General features: G+C 48.7%; 7 protein-coding genes across 7 annotated transcripts; 3 read left to right on the forward strand and 4 right to left on the reverse strand.

Annotated features, from left to right (window-relative positions):
* Positions 1–1,812: 1,812 nt before the first annotated feature.
* Positions 1,813–2,793, forward strand: N7487_001217 (velvet factor family protein; the record flags this gene model as incomplete). The annotated part of the gene is made up of 1 exon (XM_056868965.1): positions 1,813–2,793. The coding sequence occupies one exon, from the start codon at positions 1,813–1,815 to the stop codon at positions 2,791–2,793; it is 981 nt and encodes a 326-aa protein (XP_056733749.1).
* Positions 2,794–3,200: 407 nt separating this feature from the next.
* N7487_001218 (uncharacterized protein) lies at positions 3,201–4,773 on the reverse strand (the record flags this gene model as incomplete). The annotated part of the gene is made up of 2 exons (XM_056868966.1): positions 3,201–4,210; positions 4,293–4,773. 2 exons carry the CDS (start codon positions 4,771–4,773, stop codon positions 3,201–3,203), a joined length of 1,491 nt encoding a protein of 496 aa, XP_056733750.1.
* Positions 4,774–5,198: 425 nt separating this feature from the next.
* N7487_001219 (mitochondrial 54S ribosomal protein bL12m) lies at positions 5,199–5,916 on the reverse strand (the record flags this gene model as incomplete). The annotated part of the gene is made up of 2 exons (XM_056868967.1): positions 5,199–5,531; positions 5,671–5,916. The coding sequence occupies 2 exons, from the start codon at positions 5,914–5,916 to the stop codon at positions 5,199–5,201; spliced, it is 579 nt and encodes a 192-aa protein (XP_056733751.1).
* A 574-nt stretch (positions 5,917–6,490) lies between these two features.
* N7487_001220 (Beta-lactamase-like protein) lies at positions 6,491–8,380 on the forward strand (the record flags this gene model as incomplete). Its single annotated transcript, XM_056868968.1, has 4 exons — positions 6,491–7,022; positions 7,083–7,205; positions 7,486–7,525; positions 7,597–8,380. 4 exons carry the CDS (start codon positions 6,491–6,493, stop codon positions 8,378–8,380), a joined length of 1,479 nt encoding a protein of 492 aa, XP_056733752.1.
* Positions 8,381–8,705: 325 nt separating this feature from the next.
* N7487_001221 (Zn(II)2Cys6 transcription factor) lies at positions 8,706–10,616 on the forward strand (the record flags this gene model as incomplete). Its single annotated transcript, XM_056868969.1, has 1 exon — positions 8,706–10,616. One exon carries the CDS (start codon positions 8,706–8,708, stop codon positions 10,614–10,616), a length of 1,911 nt encoding a protein of 636 aa, XP_056733753.1.
* A 135-nt stretch (positions 10,617–10,751) lies between these two features.
* Positions 10,752–11,741, reverse strand: N7487_001222 (uncharacterized protein; the record flags this gene model as incomplete). Its single annotated transcript, XM_056868970.1, has 3 exons — positions 10,752–10,990; positions 11,076–11,416; positions 11,497–11,741. Coding segments are annotated over 3 exons (825 nt in total), but the record flags the coding sequence as incomplete, so codon positions are not given.
* Positions 11,742–12,043: 302 nt separating this feature from the next.
* On the reverse strand, positions 12,044–15,859 carry N7487_001223 (chaperonin-containing T-complex subunit CCT8; the record flags this gene model as incomplete). The annotated part of the gene is made up of 11 exons (XM_056868971.1): positions 12,044–12,990; positions 13,101–13,328; positions 13,399–13,769; positions 13,885–14,140; positions 14,283–14,319; positions 14,370–14,428; positions 14,558–14,625; positions 14,680–14,725; positions 14,785–14,809; positions 14,873–15,113; positions 15,195–15,859. The coding sequence occupies 11 exons, from the start codon at positions 15,857–15,859 to the stop codon at positions 12,044–12,046; spliced, it is 2,943 nt and encodes a 980-aa protein (XP_056733755.1).
* Positions 15,860–16,661: the final 802 nt, after the last annotated feature.

Here is a 16,661-nt window from a genome sequence, read left to right on the forward strand (position 1 = left end):
AGCGTTTTAGCTCACATATACGCTCGCGAACGTGCGGTGGAAGCTCTGGGCCACGGGCCATAGTAGTAGAGTATAGAGAAAGAGTTAGAAAGGTAAAAAAAATAGGAAGAAGAGGGGGTAATAGCCTGTATAATACTAGTATACTGCGCGCTGCGCGTAGTCGCGTAGTATACTAGTAGGAATAGGTAGGCGGTATAGAATAGCGGTGAAGTGACGGAAGTACTGGGGTGCAAATACTCATGCAACATGACTGTACACTGACAACACGAGATACTTCGAAGCACCCGATTCCCAGGAAAACCTTCCCAGTTGTACGGAAGACACGCGAGTTCCACAATGCAGAACAACTTCCACTCATATTCAATTGTCTGACCGTCTTTCGAGAGATTAGAGATCCCCGCCAGTTTCTGTCAGGTTCAGGGAACAAGTCCCTAGTTCATCCAACTCCACGCACCATTCCCATGGAGGCACAGCCCACACACCCATGTCCACAGACGCCCACTTAGTACTGGTCTCCCCTTCTCGTGGCAAAACCCGCTCGGCCCGTTCCCCCCGGCTCTTCCCTTTCTCATCATCGGTGGATACAGCACCAATCGTAGGGCATCAATCATCAATCCAAGATGTGTTTCGACTAAACCCCGAGGAAAAGGACGGAGTATCCATCCTGTTGGTGCCATTCCCACTGGGTCCCTGTCATATTCCAGCCCTCGGGTGATTGGATAGCCCGGGGAAACCGGACAGGGGTGTTTTAAATTTTGCTTGTGGACGTTCTTTTTCCCGGTTCCTGAGGAAAATCGGTGGCCAACAAATCCCCCCCAGGGAAGTATAGATCCAATCTCACAGCGCCAGCGAAGAAAAAAAAAAAAAAAAAGAACCATACCAAAACCGTGTCATGAGGCCTTGCTGTTAATCAGCTACTGTTAACCAGCTGCATTCACATGCCGTTTATCAGATGCCTCCATTGACCGAATATGCATTTTTGATGTGCTTTTTTCTCTTTTCCACTCCCAACATACATAATTTTGCCTGGGACATTGACTCTTTTCTCATTTTGATTATCTGACCGTTTCGTGGGTTATATTTCAATGCCTCATCTGAAACAAACCCGAATACGGCAATATCTAAACTATAATACAAGGACCACCTGTTGGCACTTGCGTCCCCAATAGATGTCGAGGCCACCGCCACAGCAATGTGGGAATTCCACACCGGAACGGCCATACATCGATTCGGTCCCCCGCACTCAACACCGCGGCTCGATACCCATGTCCTATCCGTACCGACATGAACCTCGACAGATCATACAGAGCACGAGCTATGAACGCCCTATACTCGGGGCGCCACCCATTGGTCCAAGGCTTCCTGCCTTGGTTGTTCCCGAGAGAAGTGCAGATCCACGATATATGCTCTCGTCCGACAATGCCTACATGAACACACAACCTACGCCACAAGCGCTCCCTCTGCGAACATATCAGCAACCCCCGGGAAGCTCTGATGCCCGCGGTTATTACAACCCATATGAAGAGAGAACATACCCAACTTCGAGCCATGCCCGTGACTATGATAGTCACCGGAGCTGGACATACGACGTGGATTCCCAGTAAAGTCCCTCTCTTTTCGTTTCTGTCGATTGAACCACTTCTATCTGTCAGTGGTCCGTCCTGATGCGATGTCTTTGGTTTTGAGATTTCAAACACAATCGCCCCTTCCCATGTCACATCTGTGACAGGTTACACAACGCGGAGAGACATTCGAACAAGAACCACATTCTGACCACGAAATCCATATAGGCACAGCAGTTCTTCCACGGCCATGCCCAGCCCCGTCTGGTCAGACAAAAGCGCTGCCACCTACCCATTCAATCCTATCTCAGCCACCACCCACCAAGACTCGAAACCACAATCCCGAAATGCGAATTACAGAATGCCACACGGCTTCGACAAGCTCCTTCACCATTCACCAGAGCCACAATCACCATCACCTCCTCCACCACCCAGACGACCATCTACCCAATCCCGATACCATCTCCACATCCGACAGCAGCCCATCGCAGCACGAGCCTGCGGCGCAGGCGACAGAGACCGCCGCCCAGTCGACCCTCCCCCAATTGTGCAGATCCTCATTACCGACTTCGACTCCAACTCCCAAGATGACCGGGATCTCCTCCAAGACCCCCGCTTCACAGTGGGCTGTCTACTATTCCCCGTCTCGCCTTCTCTACCATGGGCCGAGCCAACAGAAACACATTCGCGCGAGCGCGATCACGACCGGGACCAAGACCGGGACCACGATAGAGAACGAGAACGAGAAAGAGAACGGGAAACAGACGGCATCGCCCGCACAGATGACAACTTCTCAACCCCATTACTATCCGGCAAAGCCTTCATGTCCCCCTTCTACGTCGACGAAGACCCAGACCCCAACTCTGCACCCGCACACCCATCCTCCATAACCGATTCTCATCTCGACAGCCCCCTCCACAACGCCTACAACCACGCCGCCTCGCGTCTTCACCAACCAGCGACCTTTTTCATTTTTGCAGATCTTTCGATTCGCTCGGCGGGGCTTTACAGGCTCCAGTTCCGGTTGATGAATTGGGGTTCTGTTGAGGATACGGGGCAGTCGATGCCGATTCTTGCGGAGGCGTGGTCTAACCCATTCCGTGTGTATCCTGCGAAAGATTTTCCTGGGATGAGGGATTCGTCCATTCTTGCGGAGGGGTTGAAGGAGCTTGGGTTTGTGGAGTTGAAGACGAGAGGGCATGGGAAGGAGAAGGGGAAGAAAAGGCGGTGATCGGTTGGGGATTCTTGTCATTTTGGGGGGAGGTTCTTTTTCTTTTCTTTTGTTGTGTTGATACTATCATGCTCAAATAACATGTTGGTTTGGAGTCTGTGAATGGCTTTGTGTCGGGTTGGCATGAGGAAAGGGAGATTTGGATTCGGGGATGAAACAGCGATGGGATGGCGTTTGATTCTTTTTTTTTTCAATCATAACGACGGTTCTGATTTGTTTTTGCTTTCTCTTTTTGTCAATCCAAACATGGAATAAGCGACATGAGACATGAATGCTTGGGAGCGGGGGATATATAGAAGAAAAGGTATCAATCATGGCCCAAAAAAAAAACATTGCTATGGTACATAGTGGGATATAAGCAAAAAAGAATATACAGAAGATATATAAACACAATATCTCTAGGCCATCTAAGCAAGCCTCAAGAGCTTAGGAGGTAGACCAGGGTTGAAGGTCTGGTCTTCCCACTTATCTCTCATCTCTACCAGGCTCTTCTTGGACAATGAGGTAGGAAGCCCCTTTTCAGCAGTAAGCTTGTACACCTCACGGCTCTTTTCCATATTGCCATCCTCGCGGAAGAGCATAGCCAGGATATACCCAGCCTCACTGTTCCCCTTATCAAAAGCAAGCTCGTACCAGTCCATCGCGAGCATGCGGTATGTTTCGTGCTCCATTGGTTGGTTGAACAATGTATAAACCCAATTTGCTATAGGTTCAAATCGTCTCAACAAGGCGCTGCGCGCGGCATTGGCCTCTTCCCTCGCCTTGGCGTTTCTCTCTGCTTCGGTGGTAAATTCGCCTTGAGAGGTGCGGTAATAGAAATTGGCAAGGTGAAAGCAGGCTGGAGTATGTCCCGCCAACGCAGCGGCGGCCATGTACGACTCATACACCTCGTATTTATTGGTGGTATCCGTTTCCAACACCGAGATGGCATAGTCGGTCATGGCCACTGGGTCGTGGAATTCCAGGGCGGCCCTGCGCGTGGCCCTCTGGATTCCCGCCAGACCTTCTTCCTTCTCAACAGCAACGGCGTACATCCGCCAGGGTGAATCAAAGTTGTTCAACATCTTTATATCCTCCCACAGGGAAGGGTATTTGGGAGTGGGTTGCAGATATGGTAGAATCTTCTGCTCTAGAAGCCGGGCGGCTTCTGCGTTCTCACCGCGCCAGATGAGCAGTTTGGCATATAGCATAATCGCATGAGGGAATTCATCTTTGAGAGCCAGGTCTTTGACTTTCGCTATGCACTCGGTATTCTGATAAATGTCCACACCTTCCGTACTGATATACCGGTTCACGAGTTCGACAAGGGCTCGACGCGAATTCGCTTTCGCACAGCTGGTCAATGCCCATTGATAAACGTACTGGCCTTTTTGAAGATCCGCAAGAATGAGCGCGATTCGATAAACGGCGTCGACATCTATAACAATGTGTATCGTTAGTATCAAGATATCCAATGCATAGCCTTTCACACTATATAGTAATTTGAATCTGAAACTCACCTATTGAGATACTCCGAACCAGACTTGCGGAAGGGAGCTGCGAGTGCGATAGCCTGATCAACTGTTCACCCACAGACGCGAACGTCGCCATGTTGACACCCGGCGGTATGAGGTTCTGATAAGTCTCATAAAGTTGGCGTGTGAATTGCTTAAACTCAGCCAGCGTTGGTTCAACATGCGCAGTACAATAACTATTCCAGAACCCATCACGGTCTAGTTTCACTCCGCCCCGGGCTACCAACACATTCCGGGGTACCCCCTCCCTCGCTTCTTTTCGGACAGATGGTGCTTTGCGAGAAGGCCTGATAGCTGATCGAGTTTGAGTGGTGTGGAAGGATCTTTTCGAGGTAGTTGTGTTGCTATTAGTGACAGCTCGAGCGGTGCAAGCTTGCGCGCGGTGGTGACGCAAGGTGTGGGCTGTCGGACAGAGGGCTTGATTTAATTGACGCCATTGTAACGGCGAAATCAATGGTTTCGCCATGAAAAAGAGTGCGGAGGGCAAATGGTGGAGGTAGTAGGTGAGGGGAGGTTTTTTCTGGTTGAAGTTCTGGAGATCGGGAACTTCACGGCGAAGCTACTCCGATATTTAGATCTACCAATTTGATACACCAAAACTAGTATTCAAAGATATTTACGAGTTTTAAAAGTAATAGAATAGCATCGATATGCTAAATGCATCAATTAACCAAACGAGCCCTCTGTACCAGACGGTCTCAGAACACAATGCGTATAATGTACATTTTGCCTTGATCTGCCAGGCCAAACACAATAAATGCTCAACAAGATCTCTCAAAAGCAAGAACCCAAAGAGAGAAAAAGAGAGGGAAAGACCCAGAGCAACAACATCTTCCCCGACTCTCTTCCCAATCTATCCCCTCCCCGTGCCTAAATAATAACACAGCTGTTTTACTCCATAGTCGCCTTGGCACCGAGAGCCTTGAACGTCTCGATGAGCTTCTCTGCCTCCTCCTTGGGCACAGACTCCTTCAGAATCTTGGGCGCGGACTCGACGAACTTCTTGCTGTCCACCAGCGACAGACCGAGCATGGTCTTGATCTCCTTGATGACCTTGGGCTTGGAGGTAGGCTCGAATGACTCGAGCTTCAGGTTGAACAGCGTCTTCTCAGCAGCAGCGGGAGCAGCCTCCTCCTCCTCAACGGCAGCGGCCGCACCGGGGGCAGCACCACCAGCGGCCATGGCGAAGCCGCCAACGGGAAGGTCGGGGATGTTCAGGCGGGTCTGTACCAAAGTTTTTGATTAGCATATTTCAGACAAATACCTCAATTGAGTAGAGTGATGATGTAGATAGGGAGATATATGCAGGGTTCGCATGTCTCGTTTGGAAATCCATCGGTTATGTGTAGATTGTCAAACACACCTTCAAGCTAGACACCAGATCGGCAGTCTCGAGCAGAGTCAATGTGCTGATCTGGTCGACAATCTGGGAGATCTTGGGGTTGGTGGCAGCAGCAGGGGCTGCCTGGGTGGATTCGCATCGCCGGCTGCTGGGTGTGCGACGGGCTGTGAGGTATGTAGCGGAGGTCGCGATGCGCAGGGAGGACGGGCGGACGGAGCCGGAGAGCTGTCTGGCGCAGCGGGCTGCGACCTGGGTGGAGAAGGACATGGCGGAGGTGAGAAAGGGGCGAGAAGCTCGAGAGAAAGGGGAATTGGAGAAAAGTGGTGGGGATTGGAATCGCGGCTCGTTGATATCAAGACCGAAAGGAAACACTCGAGGAAAATCTGGGAGTGGCACGTGATATATAATGCCTCAGGCATTTTGTCTATCTATCAGGCCAACAAGATTACACATCCATCTTATACTTGATTAGGTCATCCCGTGTCTTAGTATACAATCCATGGATGGTATCTAAATATAGGGAATTCTAAGAGATATACATTCATTCCCTTATACCAAACGTATGAAGGCCCCTGACACCAATTTATATTATCTTCCTCTCCGCTATGTATCTCATCCCAAGGATTTATATCCCATATTTCAGCCGATACCTCAGTGGAAATCCAGCGGAAATATCCGCCGCCGGCGGTGATTAAACGGTAGAAACGTAGGTAATCACCGCGCTTGAGGAAATACAATGGGACTCACTGATATAAATTCCAAGTCAGCTCCAGAGGGCAATTCGATTTACTTGTCAATTGCATATTTCCTCTTCGGGCATTGACTTGAGCACACAGCGAACATGCGATTTGCATCCATCCTTACAAGTGGTTTGACCTCATTGAGCGGTGCAATATTGGCCGAGGCTTCTGGTGGAGACAGTTTTCTCGGCCCAGTCTTTACTGCTCCTGTGAACATCTCAAAGAGTCCTTCTCTGTCTTCCTCTTTGGGCCAGATGGCCCAAGATATCACAACAGCTTTGAATGCAGCATTTGGGCAGGAGACTGAAAATTCCGTCGCCATCTGCGGATTTTCTATTCATGACTTTGGAGAATCTCCTTTGTTCGATTACTATCACACAGGGAATGATCTATCGCCGAACGGAACAGGTAACGTGGGTCCGGACACTGTCTTCAGGATTGGTAGCATCTCAAAGCTTTTTACCGTGTATCAGCTGCTTCTACAAGGAGGCCACAACCTTTTGAATGAACCCATCTGGAGATATCTAGATGGCCTACCCGCTAATGACGATTATAATGCCAACCCAACTGTGAAATGGGATGAAATAACCGTTGGAGCTCTTGCCGGTCAAATGGGAGGAATTCTACGTGACTGTACGTGTCGAATGATACCCAAATTTTTGTCCATCAACACATGTTAACGCAAGCCTATAGATAATCATGCGGACCTAGCTGGTTTGAATCTTCCGTTTCAAGAACTGGGCCTGCCTAAGCTCTCAGACGAAGATATTCCCCATTGTGATGGGAGCTTGTCCCAGCCGTTGTGCTCAAGGAATGGTAAGTTTAGCTTACATATATGCCAGGTCCTTATGTTCATTCTCAAATACAAACTTCTACATTTTCTCCACGGTCTTGACAAACAGCCTCCGATCTTCCCGGTTTGGGAAACACCAGCCTATTCAAATGCCGCTTTCAGGATTCTCGGATATATCGCGGCTAATGTCACGAACATGACGGTTTCTGACGCTCTTGAGGCCTCAATCTTTCGTCCACTCGGTCTAGAACATACCTATGCTTCCAAACCGTCGGACTTTTAACGGTGCTATACCCGCTATAGGAGAAGGTCTGTGGGATTTAGAACTTGGGGATGATATGCCGTGAGTATTCGCACCTCTTGCTCCTGCTCCAGTGAATAGGAGCAACTTGCTAAAAAAGGAATTTTGAATAGTGCAGGTGGAATATATTCCAGTGCACGGGATCTTGCTGTGTTTGGCAAAGCAATATTACAAAGCACGCAACTTCCTCCAGTGGTTACGCGCAGGTGGCTAAAGCCGATTACCCATACATCGTCTTTATACTCCTCAGTTGGCCAACCCTGGGAGATCTATCGACAGGCAGACCGCGACCATGTGGTTGACTATTACACAAAAGGGGGCAGCATCGGATCATACGAAAGCTTGATAGTTCTTATACCAGATTACGGTATTTCTTTCTCCGTTCTAACTGTGGGCAAAGACAGTCACCTGGGTTTGAAATTAGCAGATGTTATTAAAGATACGGTTTTGGCAGGCGTCGCTACTGCCGCAAGAGAACAGTCAGCCCAACAGTTTGCTGGCCGATACGAAATCACCGATCAACCTGGCAATCTTCTGATCATTGCGGTTGATGAAAAGCCAGGGTTGGTGATTCGGGAGTGGAAAAGCAATTCTATCGACTTCCTACAAGTGGCCCAGGATTATGCCGCAAGCACAGGAAGTGGGCTGCAATCAGTCCGTCTCTATCCGACGGGTATTTCCAATTGTGATCAAGTCATTTTTCGCGCAGTATACAATACTACTTCTGGGACAAGTCAATCAGGATTGTTTGAACGCGGTTACCAGGCTTGGGAGGGTGTTGACCAACTTGTCTATGGGCAACGGCCGTTGGATGAGTTCGTTTTTGAAATGGAGGACCACCTGGCGACAAAAGTCGAATGCAAAGGTCTTCTTCGAACACTTGAGAGAGTTGGTTGATCATTTGCCGAGCCCAAATTAGTTGATTTACTTATGGGCACAATGTTTCTTCCGATCACATCGTTTCCTTTCGTTATATTCAATTTACTAAAGTGTACAAACCTCCATAATAGCGCAGACTGTATTCCTTTCAGCCTTGTAGGTCTATTTCAAAAACAATAAACGTTCCTGCTGTCAAGAGTATATGCCGCGGAATAAACTGATTATCGTGCAAATCCCGGATATCCGCTCCTACTTCCACGAAATATCCGCGGAGGAAAATAACTTCCGTCAATGACTTTACGATGATACCCCTCCCTGGGTGTCACTAGATTTCTAGGTAATAATGCGTCTCAAGCGAGGAGCGAAGCGTGAATCATGCGACTTTTGCCATGGTCGAAAAATGAAGTGCGATCGTGTCTCCCGAGCTCGCGATGGTTACGCAACATGTTCCTCATGTGTTTCGCGTCAAGTTGAATGCACAGTGGATGGCCTTGGTGGTCATCGTATCCACCAAAGACAGCAAGAACGTTCTCAGCGGTCTCGTGGTGACTCGTCACTCAGTGGTCGGGGTGCGGTCTCATCTCATCTGAGTCCTCCCTTTTCTACGAACTCGCCTGCTCTATCGCATATGCCATCGCAAAACACAACAACTTCCACATTCACATTCGATCAGACCCCAGAAAGCCTTTTCGTGGATACCTCATTCGAACTCTGCTCAGATAGCATGATGTTCCTAGACCAAATCTTCCTGGGTGACATTCCATCACCGATGCAGAATACCTCGCGTTCAACCATTCCCAGCGGATTACAACCTTCATCTCCCGCAGTAGAGCCCAATACTGCGGACCGGACCCAAACTGAGCCATCTAATTCCTCCCATCCCCACGCACTTTCCGAGTTGGAACCCTGGCTGAGCTCGGTCATTGATCCGACATTGTTCGTCGCGGCTTTACACGCATATTTCGACTTTGCAGCCCTCTGCATGCCTATCATGATTGAAGATGCATTCTGGGAAGACTTCCATGCACGCCGTTGTAGCTCGGCGGTTTTACTTTCCGTTGCATGTCGTGGTTTGCCCTTCATTGACATTGCGGGCAAATCAGAGATACAAGGCCATATTGCTCGCAAGTTCAAAGAAAGCTTCCTGGAGGCACAAGCCTCCGCATCAAGCCGTGGCTCAGTTCGTCTTGATAACCTCGAGTCTTTGGCACTTATGGTCGATTATGATTATGATTACGACGAAACACATGATCTGATCCCTAGTTCGCACCTTGGTGATCTCTTTATGACGCATGACTCTCTTGTTCTGATGACCTTGCAATTTTCTAAACACTACGATCTGGACGCAGATATGTCAGTGCAGTTTGCACAGGCGAAAGAGCGCCAAAAGCTTCTTTTTTGGCACGTCTACGGGCTGGATGCTTTCCATTCCCTTGATACCAAGACCGCATCTTATATCCCAGAAAACGACATTTGTAATTGCGAAAGGATCCTTCAACATGAGACCGGCAGTTACCTAGATTCCATCCTTGCTTTGGCTGTTATTGCACGCAAAATTGTGGGATCTCTCTGCAATGCAACAGCAAGAGCTGGTGGTGTCAAACCCAATGAAGTGCGCTCAATCTACGAATATCTTCACCATTGGCGCAATCACAACTGCCCGTCACATTTACAAAGGCAGGTGACCGGCCAGGGTGTGGGAGGTGTGCAGAGCATCTCATCGACTCCAAGTAACCGACATATACTATTGCAGCGCGCGGTTTTATGGCTTCTAGAGATTAATTGCTACATGCAAATCGAGAGCTGTATCACCCAATACGGCTTCCGGGATGAATCATCACTCGAAGCGGAGATTATCAAGCTCCGTGCTCAGTACGAGTGTCTACAAGCCGTGCAGGATGTCGTCGAGATGTGCCAGTGGATTGGGCAATGTCCAGCGGTCAATTCAGCCGAGGTCAAGCCCTTGGTTGACCTTGCACCATCAATACTCCGTAACATTTGCGCCGGTATGTGCATTTGGGTGTGTCTTCATGCTGAGAAGCTGGTCCTTCGCGAGCCTTCCGATGTGTCTCGCGGGGGATCCGGTAGTGAATATTGCGAGAACAGTACGGATAAAAGCCGTATCAAAATGTATGTAAAGGCCGCCCAGACCTTACGAGATACTATCGCAGCATCATCATCTCACGGTGACACTGTCAAAATCCTTACGCGGCTTGACAATCAAATAAGTTCTCTCCTTGAGAAGTTGAAATGAAGCTTTATTATATCATACCGCGGATGTGCAATTAGTAACACCATACATTGATATAACTGAGACTCAGTTTACACTTTGATATAAGATAACAGGCCAACATTTTTCACTTTTACATGAATACCTCTAGACTTACTTCTGGTCCTCCGTGAAAGGACGCAAGTCATGCTCAGCTTTTACCACTTGAGCACTATCACCACTAAACCAAAGTTCTGGGTGAAGCATGGTGAGCATAGCTGACATGAGGATAATCGGAACACTATCTAGAGCAACGAAAACCCCTTCTTTTGAGGCCAGAGGACCATTAAAGCCACCACTGAGTTCAGCGACCCGCCAACATGAGCGAATAAAAAGGCAAGCGGCTGCTACTGTTGTACCTAGAGTCATATAAAGTCAACTTTGTTAACTTCGGCTCACATTCTGCAGAAAAGTAAACAAGAGAACAAGAAATTAGAAACTCACCAAGTATGAAGTAATTCATATTTCCAACAGTCATATGCCTGGCTTTGAAATATATGACTGCGAGAAGAATACAAAATATCATCGTCCAAACCACCTGGCTGGCTAATCCCGCAATCATCAGGTCAACGCCTATTGGGTTCGATGCATAAATAGCGGCAAGAGAGCCGCCTACCCCAATAAAGCAAAGACACATGAAATCTCCAAGAATAAAAAGGATAGAGAAAGTACGAGGGCTGGTTGATTTCAACTTGAATGCTTCATGTTGTCGCTGGAGTGTAGAGATGCTGAGATATAGGGAAGACGAAAGAAACGTAGGTCCAAGCGTGAGGCCAATGATGTACCTAACAGACGAAAAGGATGTGAGTGAAAAGAAACAACCTTGGAAACAGATGCATATCTGATGCATTTGGCAGCCTCTCACATGATATATGAACTTCTATCTGCTCGATTATGTGAAAGTTGGACTTTGGCAATACATCCCAGAAGCTCCAAGAGCAGGCCACTAAGCATACCGAAGGCGTAACCGTAATAGCGCCAATACCGAACCGTCAGTGCCATATGTACAGATAGAAGTATAGCGAAGAGGACAGCAAGTATAATGTTGGCCGAAAAGAAAGGAGTAAAAGTAAGCGCGCCAATGCCATTTGGTTCACTTGTTTCATTCATGGTGAGTGACACAGTTGAGTTGAAACTTGGTAAGTTCTATAAGATGCAAATGGGGGTTTTTATATGAGCTGGATAATACCGCGGAGGTTGTCTGATAATCACCGCACTATTGCCGTCGAATTGCCGGAAATGGTTCGTAGAGTAATTGTATAGCAGCTATTCTGGGTTACTTTTCATTGCAGAAGGAAGTGAGAGTCAGTCTATAATGTATAGTTCTCAAAAAGCATATCATCGTATGAAGATCTATAGGCCTCATATTATCAAACAGCATCCAGACCCTCATCGCTCCTTTTTTTAAAAATTTAGTCCTGGTCCCAATCACCTCCACCCTGCGGAGGCTTAGGGCCACCTGCCTGTCTGGAGACAATGATCTGGTCGACACTCAGCACCGTCCGGGCAGATTCACTGGCCAGACGGATCGCAGACATCTTTGTAGCCATAAGATCCAGAATACCCTCCTCGACAGTGTCCAGAGTGCCGTCGGAGTCACCAATCTCAAGGTCCACACCTGTAGTCCAGTATGGTTCCTCCTCTTCAGACGAGCTGCCTTCTTCCTCATCCTCCTCGGAAGATGACTCACCAGGAGCAGTGGTGCGGTGGTGTGCAGTGTACAGACGCGAGAGAACCTCGGTGGCATCGAGACCGGCAGACTCGGCGAGTGTGCGGGGGACGACCTCGAAGGCCTCGGCGAACTTGCGGATGGCGTACTGGGGCAGACCGGGGGTTCGGTCGGCGAAGTTAGAGATGCGCTCAACAAGCTCGATCTCAGTAGCACCGGCACCGGGCACGAGACGGGGGTCCTTGGTGATGGCCTTGACGACATTGACGCCGTCGTCGATGGCACGCTCGACATCCTCAAGGTGGTTCTGGGTGGCACCACGCAGGACAATGGTGGCTGTACGGGTGATGGCGTTGGCATCCTCCTGGCGGAAGACGGTCACTCGGTCACCGCCAATCTCGGTGGTCTCGACAATGTCGATCTGGCCCATCTCATCGGGCATGGGGGCACCCAGGCGAGCCAGAGGTGTGGCACCGACAACGCGGCACAAACGACGGAGCTCGAACTTAGACAGAATCTTAATAACAAGGATGTTGAAGCGGTTGAGGTAGTGCATGGCCAAGTCGCCGACAGTGGAGCCGGCAACAACCACGCGGAGGCCGGAGTCGTAGAGCTCCTTAATGGCAATCTCCAGACGATCCTCCTCACCGGTGGTGAAGTCCATCATCTCCTGGGCATTCTTCAGGAGAACTGTGCCCTTAGTCTCGGTCTGGCTGATATCGATGGGGCAGCTGAAAACGCCGACCTTGGCCTTGGTGGCCTTCTTGATAGTTCCATCGGGCTCCCGGGGAAGACCATACCCTTCACCACCTTAGACTGTTCCAAGCTACCACCCATGATCTTAACGACGCGCACGTTGTCGACGTTAAAGTTAAGGGGGTTCTTGGGCAACACAGCCAGAACCGCCTCCGCAACCAACGCGGCCAAAGTATCCTCTGTGCCGGACTGCTTAGAGGCCACCACTGTGCGGAGAGCCTTGCTCAATTCTGTTGCCGATCGCATATCCTGGAGTCTGTCGACCTCGAGCTCTGGACGGAATCAGAAACAATTCCCTCATTTGTATTTCGATAAAACCAATCATAAAGGGGAATAACATACCCTCTAGAACGGACAAGGCAAAGTTCTGAGCCTTCTCGTATCCGGAAACAATATCACTCGTCTTGAGACCCATACGGATCAACTCCTCTGCCTTCTTCAACAATTCACCGGCCAATACAATAACCAAGTTGGTACCATCACCCATCTCCGCATCCTGTTGCTGACTCGCCATCACAAGCAGCTTAGCAGCGGGGTGAACAACATCCAACTCACGAAGGATCGTAGCCGCGTCGGAGGTGAGAATCATCTTTTGCAGGTGGTTGATGACGATCTTGTTGCGGCCATAGGGGCCCAGGGAAGTCTGGACGGTTCCTGAGATAGCCTGGCAGGCTTCGATGTTACGGATAACGGCTCCATCTTCGGCATCGTGGCTATAAGGCAGGGAACACAGATCAGTCAATTGCTTCGCTTCTTTTTTGGAGGGGCGCCAGATAAGGAGGTCCCTATTGCGGTGGGTTTTCGGGCTTCCCGACTTTTCGAACTCACCTCTGGTACCCGGGCTTGAAGAGGCCCGCCTGGGAGGGACCGGGAATTGATAGCGACATGATATTAGGTCGCGTCCGAAGTAGATGCGACTGGATATCAAATGGGTTAAATGTGAGGGAGTGGATGGAGCTGTTGTGCCGGGCAATTTTTGGAGCTGCGGTGGTGGGTTTGCTCGGTTTGCACGAGGGGGAGCCCACCAGTTGCCCAGATGCTTGGCGTTTGCTATAGATCGCCGACAATACAATCTTTAATCCTTCTAGTTTCATTTATGTTACTTGCTTTTTTTTTTTTTTTTTTTTATGTTTCATGGATGTTTATTGATATATTTTGCTAATGCTATTGTACAGTTACCATCAATACACTATCGACTCGGATGCTCTGTGGGTCATCTCAAATACGAGACTTGCGAATTATAAGCAGTTCGGAAACCAGGCACTGGAGAAGTTAGCAATCTAGTATATGGAACAAAGAAAGGAAGCTCTTACTGTATCCTTTGACGGAGCTGCATCCATTCTCCTCATAGATTGCTTCGGCCTTGTCAAGCCTATTTGATCAAATTAGTAACAAATAAGTCAACGCAGGGGAGGGGGTCATGCCATCCTTGAATGGTTTCCATTCGGTTGTAACTCTACTGGTGAGTTAGTTACGATCCCTTGATAGGTATTCTCCAAACCTACCGATGGGTGAGTGGACATAAACTGCGGGGGAGCCTGTTTCTCCTGTTCATGCATGCGAGCCCATCTATGAATTATTAGCAAAGGCCTAAACGCTATCCATTCTATCATATTGACTCACAGTTTGACAGCTGCCTCGGGGTTAAAGCAGGCTTTGGACATCATCACTGATAACAATTGTTAGCCACATAATCGCAAGTTGATCCTCAATTTCAAGAGTTCATACTTAATCCAATATTGTCTGCTTCAGCCTGGAGATAGAAATTAATCAAGTGATCATATAGTAAAACCAAAAGAGAAAAGAAAAACCATACCTCTTGCGTCCGCGAGTTCGGCAAACTATACATGAGATTCAAAAGGAAAGAAGAAAACTGCCCGGAGACATCGAACAAGAAAGAGATGGCGAATACAGCTCCCAGCGTAATGAAACTGTTGCTCATACGCTCTGCGGGATGATGAGCTACAACATGGGCAATCTCATGTCCCAGCACCGCAGCCAAGCCATCTTCATCTTTGCAAATGGGCAAGATACCCGTGTAGACGAATACCTTTCCTCTAAGGGAAGTAAAACAATGTTAGCCATGTCCACCACTATAGAACCCAAGCATCAACACCACAGACCCAGCAAAAACTTACCCAGGAAGTACAAAAGCGTTAACCATTCCATCATCCTTGATAACATGAACCTTCCAATCAGCGCCTTCGATGGCCACCTGCGGGATCAACTGCTGCAGCACACCATCAACCATACGAGTAAGAGGATGGTTATGGGGCAGGATCTTCCCACGCTCGGCACTCAGAACCTCGCGGTAACTCTCTTCGCCCATATTGAGCTCTTGGTGACGAGAGACACAGTTGAACCGTCGTCGACCGGTCATCTCCACTATCTCCGTGTTGTATAGATAAAGTCCGGATATCCCCACGCCAATCGCAACAAAGTGGTGCGGTTTTGCATTCTGCACTAAGCGGAAGACGATAGGTTGACGAGCGCTGCCTCGGAATCGATTGTATTGGTTCTGCCTTTGTTGGTAGGGGGATTGGCGGCTTGAGAAGAAAGTGCGCCGGTTGTTTGGGGAAATTGTGCGAAAGGAGAGTTGTGATTGGGGTCGGGGTTGTCGTATGGGTGTGATCTGAGAGCGCATAGAGGTAACCCAACGAGTAAAGATTCGAGGCCCTGCAGTATTGTATGAGCGTGACGTTTGAGCTGCTAGCGAGGCCTTGAGGTGGGTGGAGGGCTTTGGCGATAAGAAAGGGTATGCGCATGCGCTACGGAAAGCGCGCGCCATGGCTTGACGGATCATGGTTGAGAACCCTATCTTGCCCCTTATGCAAACGTTGTCAAGAAAAAAATTCAACTTGCAATGGTCTGAGTAAACCAGACCTCTCCGGGGAAGTTGCAGGTTGAAGGTCGAACTGAGCCACACGGCGATAAGCAGCCACTTTCCCCATTCTTCATGACCGACCTGGGAACAACGTCATGTCGGACCTCCAAAATCCCCACTTTATGGCCTGTGAGGATACCCTAGTTTCTTCTTCAAGTTAAGTCACATAGTTGGCTACACATGTAGTCTACTATTCCTCTTGGGGTGTACCATAAATTCTCACAATATGTACATAGGCTGGCCTGTGAGTCGATCCGCCCAGGATATTTGTTTGGCTGGAAGCAAAGGACAGTTTCGATAAAGTGGGTATGTACTAATCATAGGCAACTAATAGGTTCAGAAAAAAACTAGCAAGGCTAGATGTATAGAAAAAGAAGATGAAGTCGGGTAAATCGTCATATGTCCAAACAAGTTAAAAAGGAAAACCGATAGAACCCCATCCCACCCGCGCACCATAGCCGAGAGCGTCAGAGCAATTACATAGAAACAGAGATGTTATGTCCAAATACAGCGGAAACACATCAAGAACAACCTTGGAAAGCCCCTGGTATCATGTTGCGTAGTCATGGGAACAAAGTGGTATCATAGGGATGGCAAAAGAAATCGCAAAGGGGAAAAAAGCAAAGGGGGAAAATAATACGTCGAGCGGTATGTAAAAGTCGGGAATATGAGACAATTGGGGGCGTTTCAAAAATCAAAAATTAGGGGAGAAAAAATAGGT

Source organism: Penicillium crustosum (genome assembly GCF_028827405.1).
Source record: "Penicillium crustosum strain IBT 35664 chromosome Unknown utg000001l_segment0_segment0, whole genome shotgun sequence".
NCBI classification, from domain to species: Eukaryota; Fungi; Ascomycota; class Eurotiomycetes; order Eurotiales; family Aspergillaceae; genus Penicillium; species Penicillium crustosum.